Source organism: Cebus imitator, unplaced genomic scaffold (assembly GCF_001604975.1).
Source record: "Cebus imitator isolate Cc_AM_T3 unplaced genomic scaffold, Cebus_imitator-1.0 Scaffold2, whole genome shotgun sequence".
NCBI classification, from domain to species: Eukaryota; Metazoa; Chordata; class Mammalia; order Primates; family Cebidae; genus Cebus; species Cebus imitator.
The window spans coordinates 2,261,175-2,283,277 of record NW_016107317.1 but is presented as its reverse complement, the minus strand read 5'-3'; the positions used below and the strand labels follow the sequence as shown (position 1 = coordinate 2,283,277).

The following is a 22,103-nucleotide window of genomic DNA, read 5'->3' as shown; positions in this document are numbered from 1 at the left end:
CCCCATCCTCCCTCCCTGGTGGGAGGGAGACGTCCCTCCCCCACCTCCCAAGGTGGAGTTGGGCAAGTTGGCCCTCCCATTTACATGGCACCTTGTTATTAGAGCCAGATCAACTTGTATTCTAATTCATTGGAGTTGTCTGTCACCATCTCAGGCTGAGGGATTAGAAGGTCAGATTGTTTTTTAGCCTTTTGTCTTCTGTACCCAGCCAACTACCTGGCTCAGAACATTGACATCTATGTGTATCTTTAACGTTTTATGTTCGAATACTGGAAATGATTACAACAGTTTAGAAATAACATTTCAAGGCAGATTAATTTTTTTGCCTCATAGCTGATACGATGTCTGTGATAATCTAGTTTTTAATTAGTCACTGCATCTCACATACGATATTTTGTACATGATTTGTGAATGCCTCTAGTTATTAAGCGTGTTTTTGTCAGGCCTGGTGCGTAGTCCCAGCACTTTGGGACGCCAAGGTGGGAGGATCTCCTGAGCTCAGGAGTTTGAGACCAGCCTAGGCAACATAGTGAAACCCCATATCTACAAAAAAATACAAAAATTAGCCAGGCGTGATGGTGCACCCTTGGAATCTCAGCTACCCCAGAGGCCAAGGCAGGAGGATAGCTTGAGCCCAGGAGACGGAGGCTGCAGTGAGCCAAGATAGTGCCACTGCACCGCAGCCTGGGTGACAGAGCCATACCCAGGTCTCAAAAGAAAAAAGAAACAGATAACAAGCTAAAACACAAACACACCCATTAGCCTAGGCGTTATTAGGCTTTAGAAAGTTTTCAGCCCCATTGTAATCTGTTGTATTTTCAGTCCCATCATCTACTGAACTAACATTATGTGTCATAATGTTGCATAATCACCTTGCATAATCACCTGCATAAAGCCATGCTATTAATTGACAGTAATTTAGTATTTCTGCATTTTTAGTTCTTCAGGACCAACTATACTTTAAAATGTTATTCCATTTAGGAGGTTCATTATCTATCAAGAATAATTGTGAAAAACATTTCTAACATTTGATTTTTAAATACCTTACCAATGCTGCCATCTCCTGGATGCTTCTAAGCACTGTGACAATCAAGAAGCCTACAGTTCTCAATAGTGGTTTTCGAAAATAACGTGATATATGCCTAGAAAAAGCTTTTATTTTTTTCCCCCGTTCTTTTCATTTTTTTGGTTTAGTTGGCAAAAGGCCTGTATACATTTTTCTATTTGCCCCATAAAATAGTTGACTATCTGCCTACCCTCCTAACCACCCACTGCGGGAGACAGAAGTATAGTAGTACTGTAGTGTAAAGTGATTATGTTAAATACTGTTTTTATGCTAAATACTTTTATTTTGCTCCTCTAGACTCATATCCACCCTTCTCTACTCTGCTTTGTGTCCTAGGAGGCAGAAACTGACCTACATGGAGTGCATCAAGAAGCTATCTTGACTTTTAGCTTCAAATTGGATCTGGGCAATGGGAAGCACTCAAAGGAGATTAAAGGGGAAGAAGAGAGTAGAGCTGGAGTGTTTATTCCCCCAGCTCTCTTCCTGTGAGGCCAGAGGGGTCTGTCCCTTAACTGAAGGTCATATCTCCCCACAACAGCCCTTACCAAAATAGCTCACTCTATCTTAGGGAAGTAGTATTTACGTCCTCCCTTTGTCCTTCAGGCCTAAGGATGATAACATTATCTAACTGTTGTGAAACCCAGAGCACTTTGCTGTCCCCTGGGGTTATCCTACATTCTGCCCATACCTTTTAGATAGTCCTTTTATTAAATAGTCCTTAAATTACCTAGCTTGAACATATTTCATATTTTGTCCCTCACCAAAACAATGGGAAGAAGGATAGCACTTGACTCACAGGCTTGTTACAAGGGTTAAGTAAATTAAAACTTGATTAATGTTTAAACAATGGCTAAGAAAAGAGATAAAAATGAAAGCAATTGGAAAGCAAATAATAGTGATAGAAGACAAAGATGATCCAGTATTGGGATAATTGTTATTTGTTTAGAGGTTAGAAGTCCCCTCAATCCAAATACTTCTATTGAAATTGTTTTTAAAGAAAGAATTCAGAGATATAAAAGAGAAAAACTTTTGTTTTAATTGTAAAATAAGTTTATTGGTGATAACCTTATATAATTTTATTCCTGATATTTGATATTACAAACTTTGGGGTCTTTGAGATATGCAGACCTTGTATGAAACTGGCATCAACCCCATTATTTGAGCTCTCTTAATTGCTTTTGTGATTTCTTTCTGTTTCTTCCCACAAAGACCTGTTATGTGCCTTCCATGAATGCATCCAGTAAATGGAGAAATACAATGGGACAAAAGCGGTACATTCTATTTTTTTTGAGATGGAGTCGCTCTGTTGCCTAGGCTGGAGTGCAGTGGTGTGATCTCGGCTCACTGCAACCTCTGCCTCCTGGGTTCAAGCGATTCTCCTGCCTCAGCCTCCTGAGTAGCTGGGATTACAGACACCCACCATTAAGCCCAGCTAATTTTTGTATTTTTAGTAGAGACAGTGTCTTTAGTAGAGACCATCTTGGCCACGGTGGTCTCGATCTCCTGACTTTGTGGTCCACCCAAAGTGGTACATTCTTATAATTTACATACTTTCCACACAAGATATATTTCTTAAGAGGCCCCTTATAAGGATTTTCTATTGGAATGGGCAGGTTCTCATTGCTGGTTACCTGCTTATATTTATAACATCTTCCCCATGGCCTCATGTGAGTCCCAGGATGTGCAAGGTAAACAGTTGCTGTTAACAGGCATGTCAACTTCTTCCTCCCTAGACCACTACAGACGGCAACCATAGTGGCCATGTTTCCTCATTCTTCCACTTTCTTCTGTTCCAAATCTGAGAAGAGCTTTTCTAATATAAAGGAATACCTGAATTAGCAGATCAAAAATTCATGCAAGATAGGAAAAAGCTGATACAGAATGATCAATAAGACATGAGACATAGAAATGATTCTTTAAGTAAATAGCTCCCCCTAAAAACAAAGTCACCAAAAAGGAGGGGCAATAAAAGATTGGTCTTATGCTAATATTTAATTCTACAAGAAAACAAAGTCTATTAAGTTTTTTTTTTTTTTTGAGACAGAGTCTTGATCTGTCTCCCAGGATGGAGTGCAGTGGTGGAATCTCGGCTCACTGCAGCCTCTGCCCCCCAGGTTCCAGTGATTCTCCTGCCTCAGCCTCCTGTGTAGCTGAGATTACAGGCATACACCACCACAACTGGCTAATTTGTGTATTTTTAGTAGAGATGGGGTTTCACAATGTTGGCCAGGCTGGTCTTGAACTCCTGACCTCAGGTGGTCTGTCCACCTTGGCCTTCCAAAGTGCTGGGATTACAGGTGTGAGCCACCATGACTGGCAAAGTCTATAAAGTTTTAATGGAAAAAAGTGTAATACAGAATTATGGACCGATATATCTTGATTTAAAATTCCCTTAATTAAAAAAAAATTCTGGGCACAATTTCTAAGGATCTCCTGAGGGCTGTGTAATGCCCCCCACTCCCCCAAAAAAAGTCCGGGCTGGGTGCGGTGGCTTACACCTGTAATCCCAGCACTTTGAGAGGCTGAGGTTGGGGACTGCTTGAGTTCAGGAGTTCGAGACCAGCCTGGCCAACATGGTGAAACTCTGTCTCTACTAAAAGTACAAAAATTAGCCAGGCATGGTAGTATACCAGTTTCAGCTGCTTAGGAGGCTGAGGCACTAGAATCACTTGAACCTGGGAGGCGAAGGTTGCAGTGAGCTGAGGTTGCACCACTGCATTCTAGCCTGGGAGACAGAGTGAGACTCACTCTCCAAAAAAAAAAAAAAAAAAAAAAGCCTAGAATATTCTATTTTACAATAGTCATTTTCAACTGTGTTACCAATCAGTGACCAACCTGTGGTCACCAATTAATAAATATCAATGATAAAGCTTATTTATCAAATAAATTATAAACGTGTTTTAAAAATCCCTGGTAAAACGACAAAGTAGTCATGACTTGTAAGCTAAATCATGTGTTTGGTGGTGTGGTTTCATTAACCTTCCTTCAGAGGCTTGTACCATTTGTCAGGGACATTGTTTTTGGTTATGATAAAAAGACTCAAAAGTTTATGTGGTGTTCTTTCCCCACTACTTTTCATGCCTATATGTCTTCATTATTATTTACCTGGGTCCATTATGTAAATATGGACCCAGGTAAATAATACTTATACAAAATTATAGCCACGTTGTCTTAGTCCAGTCCATTCTGCTTTAATAGAATGCCTAAGACAGGGTAATTTATAAAGAACAGAAATTTATTCTCTCACAGTTCTAAAGCTGAGGCAGTCCAAGACCTAGGCACTAGCATCTAGTATGGGCCGTCTTCCTTTGTCCTCACATGGAGAAAGGCAGAAGGGCAAGAAAGGTGAGCTCTGTGTCTTCACATGGCAGAAGACTAGAAGAGAGTCTGCTCCCACAAGCCCTTTTGATAGCAGCCTTAATCTATTCATAAGGGTGAAGACCCGTGACCTAAACACCTCACATTAGGCGCCACCTCCCAATACTGTTACATTGGAGATTGTTTCCAATGTGTGAATTTTGGGGGACACATTCATAGTATAGCACAACTCTTATGGGCTGAATTGTGTTCCCCTGAAATTCGTTTGTTGAAGTCTTAATATGTCTTTCATCCCCCTACTTCAGAATGTGACTCTATTTGGAGACAGGGTTCTTAAAGGGGTAATCAAGTTAAAATAAGGTCATTATGGTGGGTCCTAATCCAATATGACTGATATCCTTATAAGAAGAGAAACTTTGGATACAGGCATGTACAGAGGGAAGACGATGTGAATATACAGGGAAAAGATGGTCAAGTCAAGCAGAGAGGGCTCAGAGGAAACAGCTCTGCCAGCACCTTGATCTGGCCTGATCTGGGCTCCCTGCAACCTCCACCTCCCATGTTCAAATGATTCCCCTGCCTCAGCCTCCTGAGTAGCTGGGATTACAGGCACATGCCACCATGCCCAGCTAATTTTTTGTATTTTAGTAGAGATGGGGTTTCACCGTGTTGGCCAGGATGGTCTCGGTCTCCTGACCTTGTGATCTGCTCGCTTTGGCCTCCCAAAGTGGTGGGATTACAGGTGTGAGCCGCTGCACCCGGCGAAAAGAAATCTGTTGTTTAAGCCACTCAGTCTGTGGTACTTTGCTATGGTAGCCATAGTAAGCTTACACATCAGGCAAATGTTTTTCAAATAATAATAGGCTGGTATTATCACATTCAAAATAAATTAGGAATGAAAACTTTGAAATGGAATAATAAATAGGCTGTGAAAATTTCAGGTGCATAAGTAAGATGGCTACTTATTGTTAAAACGCTCACTCTGAATGAAGAGACTCCCCAAACAGGCTTTGTTTGAGCAACATGGCTATTTATTCACCTGGGTGTGGGTGGGCTGAGTCCGAAAAGAGAGTCACTGGAGGGCGGTGGGAGAGGAGTTGGTCTTATAGGTTTGGGATAAGCAGTGGAAAGTTACAGAAGTTACAGTTTAGGGCGGTTTATGCAAGCTGGGAGGGGGTCTTAGGGTCTGGAGTCTCCAGGTTGACCAAGGTCAGTTACAAAGTCTAATTGCCTTATCAGTTGGGGTGGGAATAAGGAACAATAGAGAATGTCTCAAAGTTAATTAGGCACTGCAGGGGTTGATCATTTCTACCCCTTTTCATGGTCTTCCGGTGTACTTCAGATTTTCCAGGAACTCGTCTGGAGTGCCTGTGCAGGTCACAGAGGTTACCATGGCATTCTTGGCATTGTCAGTCAGCCTAAAATACCTTAATTCCTGTCTTTTATATTAGTAATATAAAGGAAAAAGAAATGAAGAGTGGAGGAAGAACGTTGGGAAGACTGGCACAGAGGGGTGATGGGGTGATGTTTTTCAGGGCTCCTTCGAGCAGGGTTGGGGGCTGTGCAGAAACCTGCAAATGGGAAAGAATTTAGACTGCTGGGAGATCTCGGGGCAAGGGTTTGTTACAAGGAGGATTTGTCCTATTTACTGATGGGTTGCCGCTTGTATATGGTTTTGTAGTAATTGAGAGATTAATTGAAAAACACAGGGTCCAAATAAGAGAAGGAGAAAGATAGGTATCAGAGGACTAAGGATTGGAAGAAGCCATGACACTGAGAGAGTGTCCAGCCAGTCCAGCCAGGTGCAGAATACCCATTTGCCTGATTAGCAATCTTTTTTGGGCTCTTTTAATTTATTGATAGTATCATATATGGGGCCAGACTGGTTTACATAAAAACAACATTCATCATTTAGGAATAAGCAAAGACCTCCTTTCTCAGCAGTCAGTCAATCAAGACCTCTGCGGTTTTGGTGGACAGCTGCAGCTAGGGAATTTACTTGAGCTTGAAGAAGGGACAGTGATTGAGTTAATTCTAAAAAGCTAGCAGAGAAATCATTATGATTGAAGTGGTAAAGCCTGCTATGCCTGTGCCGAGTCTAGTAGTAATTCCCAACCCTACAAGTAAGGGGATCAATGGAATGACCCGCTTGTGTCGTGTCGGGGCCCCGAGAGGAACAGGGAGGCTTTCGTCTCCATTGGCAAACTGAATTTTGGGAGTCAGGAAAACTAGGGTCCAAGTGCCTGTCCAGTTGGTAGGAAGGCAGATGTAAGAGGAAAACCACAGAGGAAAAAAGCCCTTGGCGTAGACGGAACTGGAAGTGTAAACTGAAAAGGTGAGAAAGGGTTCTGAGGGGGCTGGGGCTTTGGACCCAAATGCCGAGGGAACCAGCGAGGGCTGCAGCTGTTAAAGGTTGTAGCGGGGCTTGGTAGGGTAACTGTGTGGAGGGAGAGCTCTTGTTTTCATGGTGTATGAGGAAGCACGTGGTACCTATAAGTAGCTACTCACTTTCATTAACAAGATTGGGTTTGAGCAGAAGGAAGAGGTATCTGGAGGAGAGTCTGAAGAGCAAGGGGAGGGCGTCCAAGGATGCAGTGAGAGACAGGGTCAATGCCTACCTAGGCAAAACTTGAAGTTTATTTGCCAATCTCGTGTAGGGGAAAATTCTCGGGCCTGATGTGTAGGAAAAAGGGGTGGTGGGTCTGAGAAAGCCCTGAGGAGTAGGAGAGTGGCAGATAGAACATTGAGATGTGATTGCTTTGAGGATGGATTTCCATGATGGAAAAGGAATAGCGGTTTTAAAAGATGAGCCAGGGGCTTGTATTCTGCATGGAAGCGGTCATGAAAGAATGAGAGGATAGAGTGAGCTTGTGGGGCAAAGAGGAGGAGCTTTGAACCATTTGCCTTATATTGTATAGGAAGCGACTGGTAACACGAATTTCTGGAGGGAGAATAGGTAGGGGAGATAGAGGGGAAGGAAAAATATTGGCCCTGTGGGGGACATACTGGGGTGTCCGCTGCTGTTTGGCTGTTTTGTCAGCTAAGGCATTTCCTTGGGCAATGGGATCTGACAGTTTTTGGGGTTCTCTGCAGTGGGTAACTCCAGCCTTGGCTGGGAGGAGATTGACCTTAAGGAGGGCCTTTATTAAGCAGGCATTGATAATAGAGAACCCCCGTGCAGTGAGAAAACCTCTTTCTGCCCATATGGCAGGATGGTGGTGTAGGATGTGGAAGGCGTATTTAGAGTCAGTATAGATATTAACATTTAGTCCTTTGGCAAGAGTAAGAGCACGGGTTAAGGCGATTAGTTCAGCTTGCTGAGAAGTGGTGGAGTAGGGGAGTGTGGCAGCCTTGCGAATAGATGAGTAGCTCGCTTTGGCTGTGCCAGCCGACTGGGCTTGGGGCATCTGCCAGCAATAAACCATGCGTGGTTTGGGCCTGGAATAGGAAAAAGAGAAATATGTGGAAATGGGGAGGATGCTATATAGATTAGGGAGATACAGTCATGGGTTTTAGGGTTTGTGTTGGGTATTAAGTGAGAGGCTGGGTTGAAGTCAGAGCCGAGAGCAATGGTTACTGTGGGGATTTAATCAATAGTGAATAAAGGTGGAGAAGGCGAGGGGCTGAAAGCGTGTGAGGTGTGAAGGGGAAACTAAACTTTGGAGGTTGTGAGAGCTATAGAGGGCAAGTAGGGGATAGCCTGTGATTTTGAGGGATTCTAAGAATATCAGGGGGGAAGCTGCTGCCACATGGAGGCATGAGGGCCAGCCCAGGACTGTGAGGTTAAGTTGTGTGGATAAAAAGGCTACAGGCCATGGGCCTGGCTCCTGTGTAAGAATTCTGACGGCACAGCCTTTTATTTCTGCTGTGTAGAGAGAGAAGGGTTGAGAGGGGTTGGGGAGCGCTAAAATAGGAGGAGACTCTAAGGCTTTTCTTAAAGAACAAAAGGAAGAATGGGGAAGGATTTTTGGTTTATGGGGTCAGCTAAGTTTCCTTTTGTAAGTTCATAAAGTTGTATGGTTGGAGGGCAAAACCTGGTATCCGGAGGCAAAAGTATCCCACAACGCCTAGGATGGAGAAGGTGGTGGTTAGTGGATGGGGTTGGGGTTTGGGGAATTAACTGGATATGGTTGGCAGGGAGAGCGTGTGTATTCTGTTGGAGGATTATGCCCAGATAGGTGATGGATGGGGAAGAAATTTGGGCTTCCGAAGGGGATATGTGATATTCCTTTGAGTATAGGTGCTGAAGAAGCAGGAGGTTGAATTAAAAGGCCATATTGTAATAGATGGGTGGTAACAGGCTTTAGGCCTTTTAAAGCCTGTTGTGGGATGGGGTACTGGCACTGGGCTGGGTCAGGGTGGTTAGGTTTTAAGGGGAAGATGAGGGGTGAGTGACCTGTAACAAGGGATGGGGAGGCGGTGTCCCGCACCCTAGGGTTAAGGTAGGGGGACATAAGGGAAGCTATTAAGGGAGGTATGGGTTTGGGGAGGAGGGTGGCAATGAGGTGTGGCTGTAGCCCAGGAATAGTTAAGGAGGCAGACGATTTTGTTAGGATATCTCGGCCTAACAGGGGAACTGGACAAGTGGGGATGATTAGGAAATAACGTGGAAAGGAGTGCTGGCCTAATTGACACCAGACTTGGGGAGTTGTGAGAGGCCTAGAGGCCTTGCCATCAATTCCCACCGCAGTTATGGAGGCCACGGAGACTGGTCCTTGAAAAGAAGGCAGCGTGGAGTGGGAGGGCCCCGTGTTGATTGAAGGGGATGGACTTACCCTCCACCATAAGAGTTACCTGAAGCTCGGCGTCCATGATGGTCCAGGGGGCCTCTGAGATGTGTGAGCAGTGTCAGTCTTCAGCCGCCAAGCCAAAGAGATCTGGGAAGGATTTGGTCTTGGAGCTTTGGGTTGGAGCTCCAGGAGCTCTGGGAGCAGTGACATGAGTCAGATAGTCTGACTTTCTGTGGGGTCACCGTGCAAAGGGGCAGGGCTTAGGAAGAATCCTGGGCTGTGGGCATTCCTTGGCCCAGTGGCCGGGTTTCCAGCACCTGAAGCAAGGTCCAGGAGGGGTGGCTGTACGCTGCAGTCTGGGTGCTTTGAAGTTTTTGTGAGCTGGTGGTGTGGCTGGGGTTTGTCTTAAGGAAGAGGCAAGCATCTGTAGTTCTGAGATGTGCTGCCACTGGGCAGCTTCTTCCCTATTATTGAACACCTTGAAGGTGAGGTTAATTCCTGTTGTGCGGTTTGAGGGCCAGATGTTAATTTCTGTAGCTTCTTTAACGTCAGAGGCTGATTGGGTGATAAACTGCATGTTAAGCATTCTTCAGGGGTCAGAGTAGAAGTAAGGAAGACATTTAAGTCACTCCAGGTGAGATTATAGAACTGGGTTAAGCATTGGAGGATCTGATGAAAAGGAGCCTAACTGTTGGCCAATTTGGAAAGGTCAGATAAAGAGAAAGGAATGCGCATCCTAAATATGCCTTCGGCTCCAGCCACCTCTTGAAGGGGGAATTGTTGAGCAGGGGTGGAAGAGGTAGCCGGGGGACTAAATTGTAAGCCGGACCGGGTGTGAGGTGGGGAGGTGACCAGAGGCATAAGGAGGTGCATTATGGGCAGAGGAAGAGGAGGGAGGCTCGGGAGTGGGGGTTAGGGCTTGGATTGGGGTCTGGTTCGGACAGGTGGGAAGGAGAAATGTTCCAAGGGTCGATGGGCGAGGAGGATTCTGGGTCACTGGCAGAGGCAGGAGGGGCAGACAGAAGGGAGAGAAGGAAAACTTGGGATGGGTTGCATTGAGAACAGAGATTAAGGAGGGATTGGAGTGTAAATAAAATGCCTGGACATCGGGCACCTTAGACTATTTGCCCATTTATTGACAAATAAATAGAATAGAAAAATGGAAAGTGCCATTTTCTGGCCATTTGGAACCATTGTCTAATTTGTATTGAGGCCTGGCCATGTTACAGAAAAAATGCGACGTTTGGGTTTCAGATCAGGTGACAGTTGAAGAGGTTTTAGGTTCTTTAGGATGCAGGCTAGAGGTGAAGACAGAGGAATAGAGGGTAGAATATTGCCCATGGTGAAGGAGGTAAGGCTTTTTTTTTTTTTTTTTTTTTTTTTTTAAAAAAAACATTTTTTTTTTTTTTTTTTTTTTTTTTGTATAAAAACGGCATATTCTTTATTTTGCATACTTTAATTTCAGAACAAAATGAACAAACAAAATAAAAAACCACAATACACAACATCCAATCCTGCTGTCAGAGTAGGGAAAGAATTGGGGCTTGACACCCTTGTTTTCTGCCTTAAACTGAAGGACAGGACAGAAAAACACCAGACATCAGCAGGGGGAGCCAGGTGGGAGAGGGGCACTCAAGGCTGCAGGGGGAGCCATGGGGACACTATACAAGGGTAGTTTTCCAACTATAAACTCCTAATCTACTTCTTCCATGCGAGACGCATCCTCATCACCCTCAAGAGGAGGGATCTCATCAGGAACTGCAGCACTGGGTTCCTCTGCTGCCACTTCATCTTCATCGATACCTAGACCTAACCTGATCATGCGGTAGATGCGGTTGGAATGGGTCTGGGGATCCTCAAGGGAAAAGCCAGAAGAAGGAGGTAAGTTTTAAGGAAAGGAATAGAGTAGAGGAGAGGAGAAGGAGTGAGCAGCTACCAGGGTTTTTAGTAGGCATCCCTGACTGAATCCTGGGCTGTAAATGTGGGTGACTGATCAAGGCAGGCGTCCCTGTGACTGACCAGATACCAAGGGATGACTGTCTTCCCGAGTCCATGACCAACGTCGGAGTTTTGGAGCGAGAGGGAGAGACTTGCCTCTCTGTGTCTACACAGATAGAGTGTCTCCTCTGACTCTACTAGAAGGAGAAAGCTTTAGGAAAAGAGAAAGAAGGAGGGAGAGACTTGTCTCCTCTTCTCTGAAGAAAAAGAGAAAGAAAGAGGGAGAGACTTGTTTCCCATTCTCTGAAGGAAAAGAGAGGAAAAAGGAGAGAGAGACTGCTTACCTGATCTGAAGCTGGTGAGAGAGCTGTTCTGCACGCTAAGCACAAGCTGCTGGTCTGGTCTAATGTGTTGGGGTCTCAGGTGGGTCTCTTCCCAGATGGGGAGTGGGGACAGGGGGCTGGTCTCCCCAGAGGAGTACCTCTGTCCTGGGTTTTTGGCACCAAATGTTAAAACTGGCACTCTGGATGATGAGACTCCCCACAAACAGGCTTTGCGTGAACAACATGGCTGTTTATTCACCCAGGTACAGGCTGGCCGAGTCTGAAAAGAGAGTCAGCAGAGGGCAGTGGGATAGGAATTGGTTTTATAGATTTGGGGTAAGCAGTGGAAAGTTACAGAAGTTACAGTTTAGGGTGACTTTTGTAAGCTGGGAGGGTGTCATAGGGTCTGGAGTCACGAGGTTGACCAAGATCGGATACAAAGTCCAATTGCCTTAGTAACTGGGGCAGGAATAAGGAACAATAGAGAATGTCTCAAAGTTAATTAGGTGCCACAGGGGTTGATCATTTTTCCTCTTTTCATGGTCTTCCAGTTACTTCAGATTTTCTAATTCTGGGAGGCCATCCAGAGGTGTATGCGTGGGTCATGGGGGTTGCCATGGCGTCCATGGTGCTGTCAGTCAGCCTAAAAGAGCTCACACTTATGAGACCACTAAATAACATTTTAAGAGGAAGATAAAAATCAAGTAATAAGTATGCCGAGAGCAGTGGCTCACGACTGTAGTCCCAACATTTTGGGAAGCCCAGGCAGGTGGATCACTTGACGTCAGGAGTTTGAGACCAGCCTGGCCAACATGACAAAGCCACGTCTCTACTAAAAAAATACAAAAATTAGCTGGATGTGGTGGTGTGTGCCTGTAGTCCTGGAGGCCGAGGCATGAAAATAAAAATTGCTTAAACCTGGGAGGTGGAGATTTCAGTGAGCCAAGATTGTGCTACTGCACTCCAGCTTGGGTGACAGAGCAAGACTCTGTTTAAAAATAATAATAATAATAATAAGTTTTAGCTACAAGACACGTACTGAAATTTGGGGATTTTTCTATGATAATGATTATTCATTAAAAAATTACTGTTGCCTGGCTGAGATTATGAAAATCTAGAGTTTAATTCTGTGGGCTCATGGATTGCTAACATTACCAGATATCTTCTATATTAGTCAGGCGTTATTTGGGAAAGAGTGGAGCCATAACTTTTGGAATGGTGATATCAGGGATAATTTGGATGATATGGAACACTTAGATGTCTCCCAACCCCAAGTCTCTTAATGATTCCCTCTAACATTCACATAATGAGTTTTCCTTGCTGCAGAAATCGCCCTACTCCTGTGTATGAAGGAACTATTTCAACTTTGCTTTAAGTTGCTGTTGCCGTGTTTTCTATTTAGACAGTGTTATGGGAAAAAAGTGAATAATTTCCCTCCTATCTTTTGTCTCTTTGCATTAGGCTAATAACCAGAGTCAGAGCCCAAGGGGTAAAGTGCAAAATGAAAGCATTTAAAAAATGCTTATAGATTAAATTAATTCCAGGAATTTGATAATTTGCATTAGGCAAAATCTGCTAATGTCATCTGAATGGATCAGTCTAGGTATTTTTGTGTGATGTGGTATGTGGCAGGACCATCTATTCCATGAACATGAGTATGTGTTGCCTTTTTTTTTTCTTTCCCCTGTGAATGAGTTCCTTAGTAAGGAGCAATGTGGGGAAAACTTGGGATGGCATCATGGAGCGGAAAACAAAGCACCTCTCTAGGCTGGGCACAGTGGCTCATGCCTGTAATCCCAGCACTTTGGGAGGCCGAGGAGGGCAGATCACAGGGTTAGGAGTTCAAGACCAGCCTGGCCAACATAGTGAAACCCCATCTCTACTTAAAAAAAAAAAAAAAATTACCTGTAATCCCAGCTACTCAGGAGGCTGAGGCAGGAGAATTGCCTGAACCCAGGAGGCGGAGGTTGCGGTGAGCCGAGATCGCGCCATTGCACTCCAGCCTGGGNCACTCCAGCCTGGGTAACAAGAGCGAGACTCCGTCTCAAAAAAAAAAAAAAATTATCCGGACATGGTGGTGCACGCCTGTGGTCCCAGCTACTCGGGAGGCTGAGGCAAGAGAATTGCTTGAACCCAGGAGGTGGAGGTGCAGTGAGCTGAGATTGCACCACTTCACTCCTGCTAGGGCAACAGTGTGAGACTTCATTTAAAAAAACAAAACAAAACAAAAAACCTGTCCAGGATCAGCTTGGAGCCAAAAGGACTACCTATTTCAGGGAAAGAGTAAGCCAGAGATCTCCTGCACTTCTTATTACCACCATGGACACTTGAAATATTAGCTATAGGAGAGCCCCAGAGGCTTCACAGGCCCTGAGCCCAGGATAGGGAGCTACCTTGAGTCCACATAGCTGCATTGCTCCAGAGAAGGAAATCCCACTGGGTGCCCCTCAGGCCCTAAAACCCAAGTTGCTATAGCATGGTGCCATTTTGAGAACAGACTCACTGCATACTGCCCTGAGGCACAATAGCTTTACATCCCTGGGGTCCTGTCATTATCCCACCATGCCTACACAAAAGGCTTCAGCACTATAACATGCCACAACTTCAGTGGACACAGCAATGTAACCTACTGTGTCCTGGCACCTGAGTTCATGTAGTGCCCTACACTCCAAGGAAAGGGAATACAGCACAGTGGGAGGCCACCCCCAAGAATTGGGTGAGCAGATGTGTATGTTTCTCAGGGCCTGAAAGCTGGCCACTGCTGGCAGCCCCACCGCCTTGGCTAGAAGATCTACCATGCATGTCTCCCAAGGATCTGAAGACTGGCCTACCTAGCACCCACAGTCACCAATGACTCTTCCCCCTTGACTGGTGCAGACTCTGCACCTGATACATATTTCTCATTACAAGGGCCTGAGAACTGACCTGCCCAGTCATATTCATCCCAAGCAAAGCCACACTACTGCCTCCACAGTCTGGGCCACTGAGACACTCACAGACATTGCTGATGTTGACTGTAGCCAAAGAAATCTCATGGAGACTACACTACTGCACCTACCCAGAGCTAAAGCCAAAGCACCACCCCAACTGATACTGTAAAACACATCTATAGGAAAGAAGTCTGTCTCCATGAAAGCTACACCACAAAATGGGAAGAGGTGACTATTCTACCACATGTACAGATATCAATATAGGGACACAAGAAACGAGAAAAAGCAAGGAAACATGACAACTTCAAAGGAACATGATGATTCTCCAGTAACAGACCCTGAAGAAAAGGAAATCTATGAAATGCCTGAAAAGAAATTCAAAACAATTATCTTAAGGAAACTCAGTAAGATATGGGAGAATTTAACAAAATATGGAAATTTAACAAAATAAGGAAAGCAATTCATGATCTGAATGAGAAATTCAACAAAGAAATAGATATTTAACAAAACACCAGAAAATTTGGAGCTGAAAAATTTAGTGAATAAAATAAAAAATACAGTTGAGAGCTTCAACAATAGACTCACGCCTGTAATTTTAGTTACTTGAGAGGCTGATGTGGGAGAATTGCTTAAACCTAGGAGTTTGAGACCAGCATGGGCAAGAAAGTCAAACCCCATCTCTGGGGGGAAAAAATAGCCAGGTGTGGTAGCATGCATCTGCAGTCCTAGCTACTTGTGAGGCTGAGGTGGAAGGATCATTGTGCCCAGAAGTTTGAGGCTGCAGTAAGCTATAATCATACCAGTGCACTCCAGCCTGGGCAACAGAGTAAGACCCTGTCTTTAAAACAAAGAAAAGAATGAAGAAAGCAGCCTAGGGGACTTGTGAGGCATGATTAAGTGAACAAATATTTACACTATTTATGTTTAAGGAGAAATGCGAAAAAAAAATACAGAAAAACCCATTTGATGAAATAACAGCTGAAAACTTTCCAAGTCTTGGGAGAGATATAGACATCCAAATCTAGAAAGCTCAAAGGTTCCCAAATAAATTCAACCCAAAAAGGTCCTCTTCAAGTCACATTATAGTAAAACTGTCAGAAAGACAAAGAATGGGTTTTAAAAACAGCAAGACAAAAGTGTCATTGCATACAAGGAAATCCCCAGAAGATTTCTCAGCAGAAAGCTTACAAGCAAGGAGAGAATAGGATGATATATATTCAAAGTGCCGAAAGAACAAAACTGCCAGCCAAGAATACTATACCCACCAAAGTTATCCTTCAGAATGAAGGAGAAAAAGACTTTTCCAGGTGCCTTAGACCATTCTTGCATTGCTATAAAGAAATACCTGAGATTAGGTGATTTATAAGAGAAGAGGTTTTATGGGCCTTCGTTCTACAGGCTGTAAAGAAAGCATAGTGGCATCTTGCTTCTGGGAGGCCTAGGAAGCTTCCAGTCATGGCAGAAAGGAAAGGGAGAGTAGGTACATCACAAGGTGAAAGCAGAGCAAGAGAATGTGGGGAGGTGCCTTTCACTTTTAAGTGGCCAGATCTCATGAGAACTCACTATTGAGGATAGCACCAAGGGGATAGTGATAAACTGTTTTTTTCTTTTTCTTTTTTTAAAACTCAATGTTTATTTTCCACCAATCTTATTTCCATGTTGCCTAAGAGCCCATGCAAGAACAGCTTAAGACCATTCAGTGGTTGCTCCTACCCATTCAGTGGCCTGAGCAGTGGGAGCTGCAGACCAGTTTTCCATGGCAGGCTGAGCACTTCAGCCCTTAGTAGGAAACTGCTGGAAAGGCACAGAGGGCACCTGCACGCCTTCAGACCAGTCTGCAACCTCAGGCTCAGTAGCAGTGAACTCAGGAGCTGGAATAGTCCATTCGCCCTGAAATTCCTCCTTGGTCACAGCCTTTTCAGCAGCAGCCTGCTCTTCTTTTTCAATCTCTTCAGGATCTCTGTAGAAGTAGAGATCAGGCATGACCTCCCACGGGTGTTCATGGGAAATGGTGCCACGCATGCACAAAACTTCCCAACCTAGCATCCACCACAACAACCCACTGAGTGAGCTCCCTTGCTGTTGCATGGGATGGCAATGTCCACATAGTGCAGAGGAGAATCTGTGTTACACAGAGCAATGATAGGTAGGTTAACATAAGATGCCTCCATGAGAGGCTGGTGGTTAGCTGTGGGGTCAGTAATCATAGGTAGCCGTGGCTCCTGGAGGTCTGCCTGGATCTGGTTAGTGAAGGTTCCAGGAGTGAAGCAGCCAGCAATTGGAGTGGCTCCAGTAGCAGCAGCAAACTTCAGCATGGCCCTCTGGCCAGTATTTCTGGACATCAGCAGGATTTTCAATGGCAACAATGGCACGAGCTGCCAGGAGAAGCTTCTCCCAGGTCCTCTTCAGATTTTTGATGTAGATGCCATCACTTTTCCTTTTATAGATGTACTGTTCCATCTGGAAGTCAAGGTTGGTGCCACCTAAATGAGTTCCTGCTGCAAGGAACTTAAGGACATCCTCCTCCTTCATTTGTAGGACATCAAGGGCTCCGGACATTGTGAACATTTCCCTTTAACTTACAACAGGAATCCAGAACAACGCCATATGGACCCCTCGGCAGGTGGCGCAGAAAGTGGTGATAAACTAATTCTCTTGGGATTATAAATCAACATGAGATTTGGGCAGGGACACACATTCAGACTATATCACCAGACATGCAAAAGCTGAAGGAGTTCATTATCACTAGACTGCCTTGTAAGAAATGCTTGGCCAGGAGTGGTGGCTCACACCTGTAATCCTAGCACTTTGGGAGGCCGAGGTGGTTGAAGCACCTGAGGTCAGGAGTTAGAGGGCAGCCTGGCCAACATGGTGAAACTCCGTCTCTACTAAAAATACAAAATTTAGTCAGGCGTGATGGTGGGTGCCTGTAATCCAACTTAGCCAGGCATGGTGGAGGGGGATCCGAGGCAGGAGAATCACTTGAACCCAGGAGGCAAAGGCTGCAGTGAGCTGAGATTGCGCCATTGCACTTCAGCGTGGGTGACAGAGTGAGATTCCATCTCAATAAAAAAAAAAAAAGGAAAGAAAGAAAAAGGAGGAAATGCTTAAGAAAGTCCTACATTTGGAGGAAAATGATGATAACTGCTATGATGAAATCATGTGAAAGTGTAAAACTCACAAGTAGAACAATTACCCAAATGAGAAATAGAAAGGAATCAGCCCTTATCACTACAGAAAACCACCAAATCACAAAGATAAAAAAGAGAGGAAGAAAGGAACAAAAGATATATAAGACAACCAGAAAACAGTTTTTAAAATGTCAGGAGTTTTTTTCTTACCTATCAATAATAATCTTGAATGTAAACATTAACTTCCTCAATTAGAAAAATATAGGCTGAGGCCAGTTGTGGTGGCTCATGCCTGTAATCCCAGGAATTTTGGAAGATGAGATGGGCAGATCATGAGGTCAGGAGATCAAGACCATCCTGGCTAACATGGTAAAACCCTGTCTCTACTAAAAATACAAAAAATTAGCCAGGTGTTGTGGCACGCACCTGTAGTCCCAGCTACACAGGAGGCTGAGGCAGGAGAATCACCCGGGAGGCAGAGATTGCAGTGATCCGAGATTGCACCACTGCAGTCCAGCCTAGGTGTCAGAGTGAGGCTGTCTCAAAACAAAAACAAAAATAAGAAAAATTGAGGTTGGCTGAATGGGTAAAAAAATCAAGGCTCAACTGTACACTGCCTACAAGAAACTCACTTCTCCTATAAAGACACACATAGGCCAGGCGCGGTGGCTTAAGCCTGTAATCCCAGCACTTTGGGAGGCTGAGGTGGGTGGATCACGAGGTCAAGAGATCGAGACCATCCTGGTCAACAGGTGAAACTCCGTCTCTACTAAAAACACACACAAAAAATTAGCTGGGCATGGTGGTGCGTGCCTGTAATCCAGCTACTCAGGAGGCTGAGGCAGGGGAATTGCCTGAACCCAGGAGGCGGAGGTTGCGGTGAGCCGAGATCGTGCCATTGCACTCCAGCCTGGGTAACAAGAGTGAAACTCTGTCTCAAAAAAAAAAAGACACACATAAACTGAAAGTGAAGGGATGAAAAAATATATTTCATGCAAAGAGAAACCAAAAATGAACAACAGCAGGTATACTTGTATCAGACTTAAACAGACTTCAAGTCAAAAGCTTTAAAAAGAAATACAGAAGGTAATTATATAATAATAAAGGGATCAGTTCAGCGAGAGGATATAACAATTCTAAATATATATGTACTCAACACTGGCGCACTCAGATATATAAAGCAAATAGCATTAGATCTAGAGGAAGAGATAGATATCAGTACAATAATAGTTGGGGACTTAAATGCCCCACTTTCAGCATTGAGAAGATTATCTAGACAGAATATCAACAAAGAAACATTGGATTTAAACTGCGCCAGAGACCAAATGGACCTAAACATTTATAGGACCTTTTATTTAATAGTTGCAGAAAAACTCATTCTTCTTATCAGCACATAGAACATTCCATATGTTAGACTACAAACCAAATCTCAACAAATTTTTAAAAATTGAAATCATATCAAGTATCCATGTTCTCCACAATGGAATAAAACTTAAAAATCCATCACTAGAGGAACTCTGGAAACTGTACAAATACATGGAAATTAAACAACATGCTCCTGAATAACCAATGGGACAATACAGAAATTAAGAAAAAAATTAAAATATTTTTGAATCAAATGAAAATTGAAACACAAAATACCAAAACCTATGGGAGATACAAAAAGCAGGAATAAGAGGGAAGTTGATGGCAATATACAGATGTCAAACAAGTAGAAATCTTTTAAATAAACAATCTAATGATGTACCTTGGGAGACTAGAAAAGCAAGAAATTAGGAGAAGGAAAGAAATCATAAAAATCAGAGCAGAAATGAACATTGTTGGGACTAGAAAAATGCAAAGGATCAATAAATCAAAGAGTTGGTTTTATGAAAAGATAAAAAATTTAGACAAACTTTTAATTAGACTAAGAAAAATTGAGAGAAGATCCTAATAAATAAAATCACAAATAAAAAAGGAAACATTACAACTGATATCACAGAAATACAAAGGATCATTAGAGACTATTGTGAATAACTATACATCAACAAATTGGAAAACCTAGAGGAAGTGAATAAATTCCTGGACACATACAATGAACCTATTTCAGGTTCAATCTTGGTAGGTTGTATGTGTCCAGGAATAAGAAACAGAAAACCTGAATAAACCAGCAATGAGTAAAATATTGAATCAGTAATAAAGTCTTCCAACAAAGAAAAGCCCATGACCAGATGGCTTTACTGTTGAATCCTATGAAATTTTTAAAGAACTAACACCAATTTCTCTCAAATTACTCAAAAAAAATTGATGGTGTGGAAATTCTTCCTAACTCATAGGCTAGCATTGCCTTAATACCAAAATGAGACAAAGACAAAACAAAAAAGAAAATTGTAGACCAATATCCCTGATGAACATAGCTACAAAAATCCTTAATAAAATACTAGAAAACCAAATCCAACAGTGCATCAAACAGATTATACACCATGATCAAGTGAGGTTTATCCCTGGGATTCAAGGATGGTGCAACACACATAAATCAATAAATGTCATACAGAGCATCAACAGAATGAAGGACAAAACCAATATGATCATCTCAATACCTTCCTGCAACTCAATATCTTTCTGTATTTGATGAAATTTAACATCCCTTCAAGATAAAAAAAAAAAAACTCAGCAAATTAAGTATAGAAGGAATATATCTCAATACAATAAACTCCATATATGACAAACCCATAGTTAACATCATACTGAACAGTATGACATATTTCCTCTAAGAACTGGTGAAAGACAAGGATGCCCACTCTTGTCACTCTTCTGCAGCATAGTATTGGAAGTTCTAGCCAGAGCAATTAGGCAAGAGAAAGAAATAAAGAATATTCAAGTTGGAAAGGAGGACATCCAATTGTCTGTTTGCAGATGAGATGATTGTGTGTATGTGTGTGTGTATATATACATATACATATATATATATAACTACACACGCATATGTGTATATGTATATGTATGTGTATATGTGGTAGTAGTCCTCTCTCTTTGCAGACACAGTATATGACTGGTTGTACTGCTTGAAGTTTTGCCCACTAGCAGAATTTCCCTTAGCTATTGTTTTGAGGGACATTGTATTATACTGTAGTACTACAGCAATGAATTTTTTAGTTTACAGAAGCATTTAGTGTAAAACCATTTATAAACCCATTCTTAGTTAAGTGGCTGTAAGGAATTTTCCATAAGGCTATGCATATATATTGAGGGGAGGTAATGAAGCAGGACTAGGTATTCTGGAAATCTGCCATCCCTGTTTAAGCAACCAGCTTGTGCCTTCAGTACCTTTTGAGACTGATATAGACTATTTCCACTTTGTAATGAACTAGATGCTGTGTCTGTCTAACATACAATTTGTGATGGGTAGCTCAGTTTTTGTGGTCATTCGAGGTATGATAATCAGGCATTTAATCTTTGCCAAACTCAGTAGAACTCCAGGACATGCTTCTCCAAAGAAGACATGTTATCTGCAGAAGAATGCAAGTCTTATTGCAAAACTTAGTCTTATTGCAACATTGTGATTCTTTTATTTTGGCGTTCTAGTGGTTCTGCCTAGCATTCCATCTGTTGCAAAAGCTGACTATTACTGAATCTGCTAGGTCATAAGGTCCAGGTGGCAGAACAGCTTTTAAATTTCATCCAGGACCTGCTGTAGAGCTTTCTTTTACTTGTGGATTCACTCTGGTAGTTTGCTTAAATATCTATTTGTTGCCTGTCAAATCAAGAGAGACCTAAATCATGTAGTGTCTTTATTTTCCTTGCATGAACTGCAGTGTTCAGTAACTTCTCCTTTATTTTAGAGGAGCTATCTCAACATGATCCAGACTACTGAACCCCTAGAGATGTCACTGAAGTAACAGGGTATTATCTGCCATCCTGGATCACTTACGTGTATCGCTTTGGCACATAGGATACTTGCTATTTTCTGCTCATCAGTTCTACTTAGCATGATGTGATGTGTGAGGTGGGTTGGCCTGATGTTCTGTGGCATTTCAAGACAATCAGCGTCTCTATGAATTAGATCAGAGGTTTATCTTTTCTGTAAAGGACTGTGTGTCAAATATTTTAGGCTTTGTGATCTATGTAGTCTGTGTTACAGCTATTCAACCCTGTAGTGTGAAAATAGCCATAGATAAATAATATATGAGCAAATGAGTACGGCTGTGTTCTACCAACACTTCATTTATGTGAAATTTGGATTTCTTTATTTTATTAGTTATTTATTTTTTAATATCTTTTATTACACTAGTCAGAGAAATTTGAATTTCATATAATTCTTATTTACCTTTAGATAAATTCATCATTTAATTTTTGTCAACCATTTAAAAATATGAAAATGATTCTTAGCTATGGACCATGCAAAAATGTGGCAGGATAAATTTGGTCTGTGGGTTGCAATTTGCTTACACTTGGGTTAGATTATGGCAGAGAACCACAACATTGACATCGACACCTAAGGAAAGACCATGAAAATATACTGCTGACTTACTGGGTGAAAGCAAACTCTTCCTGTGATTCTCATACATTGTTATACAGAAATAAACATATAACACTGCAGAGTAGATGCCAGGGGCTATATTGACTCACTCCACTAAAGAAACCAAATCTGAAACAGTATCTGCAGCTGGACTCACCACCTAATTTAT

General features: G+C 42.8%; 1 protein-coding gene and 1 pseudogene across 5 annotated transcripts; both read right to left on the bottom strand.

Annotated features, from left to right (window-relative positions):
- Positions 1–2,161: 2,161 nt before the first annotated feature.
- Positions 2,162–2,829, bottom strand: LOC108304179 (28S ribosomal protein S18c, mitochondrial-like). 4 transcript variants are annotated; one of them, XM_037739093.1, is made up of 2 exons: positions 2,599–2,829; positions 2,162–2,344 (listed from the first exon to the last, which is right to left on the bottom strand). In XM_037739093.1, exons 1-2 carry the CDS (start codon positions 2,827–2,829, stop codon positions 2,162–2,164), a joined length of 414 nt encoding a protein of 137 aa, XP_037595021.1. The 4 variants fall into 4 exon arrangements, with proteins under 4 accessions (XP_037595021.1, XP_037595023.1, XP_017383715.1 ...); XM_037739095.1 differs by having other exon boundaries at positions 2,162–2,336; positions 2,678–2,829; XM_017528226.2 differs by having other exon boundaries at positions 2,221–2,277; positions 2,587–2,829.
- A 13,089-nt stretch (positions 2,830–15,918) lies between these two features.
- Positions 15,919–16,864, bottom strand: LOC108304168 (annotated as a pseudogene). Its single transcript, XR_001825148.2, has one exon. The product of XR_001825148.2 is annotated as a 40S ribosomal protein SA-like (transcript).
- Positions 16,865–22,103: the final 5,239 nt, after the last annotated feature.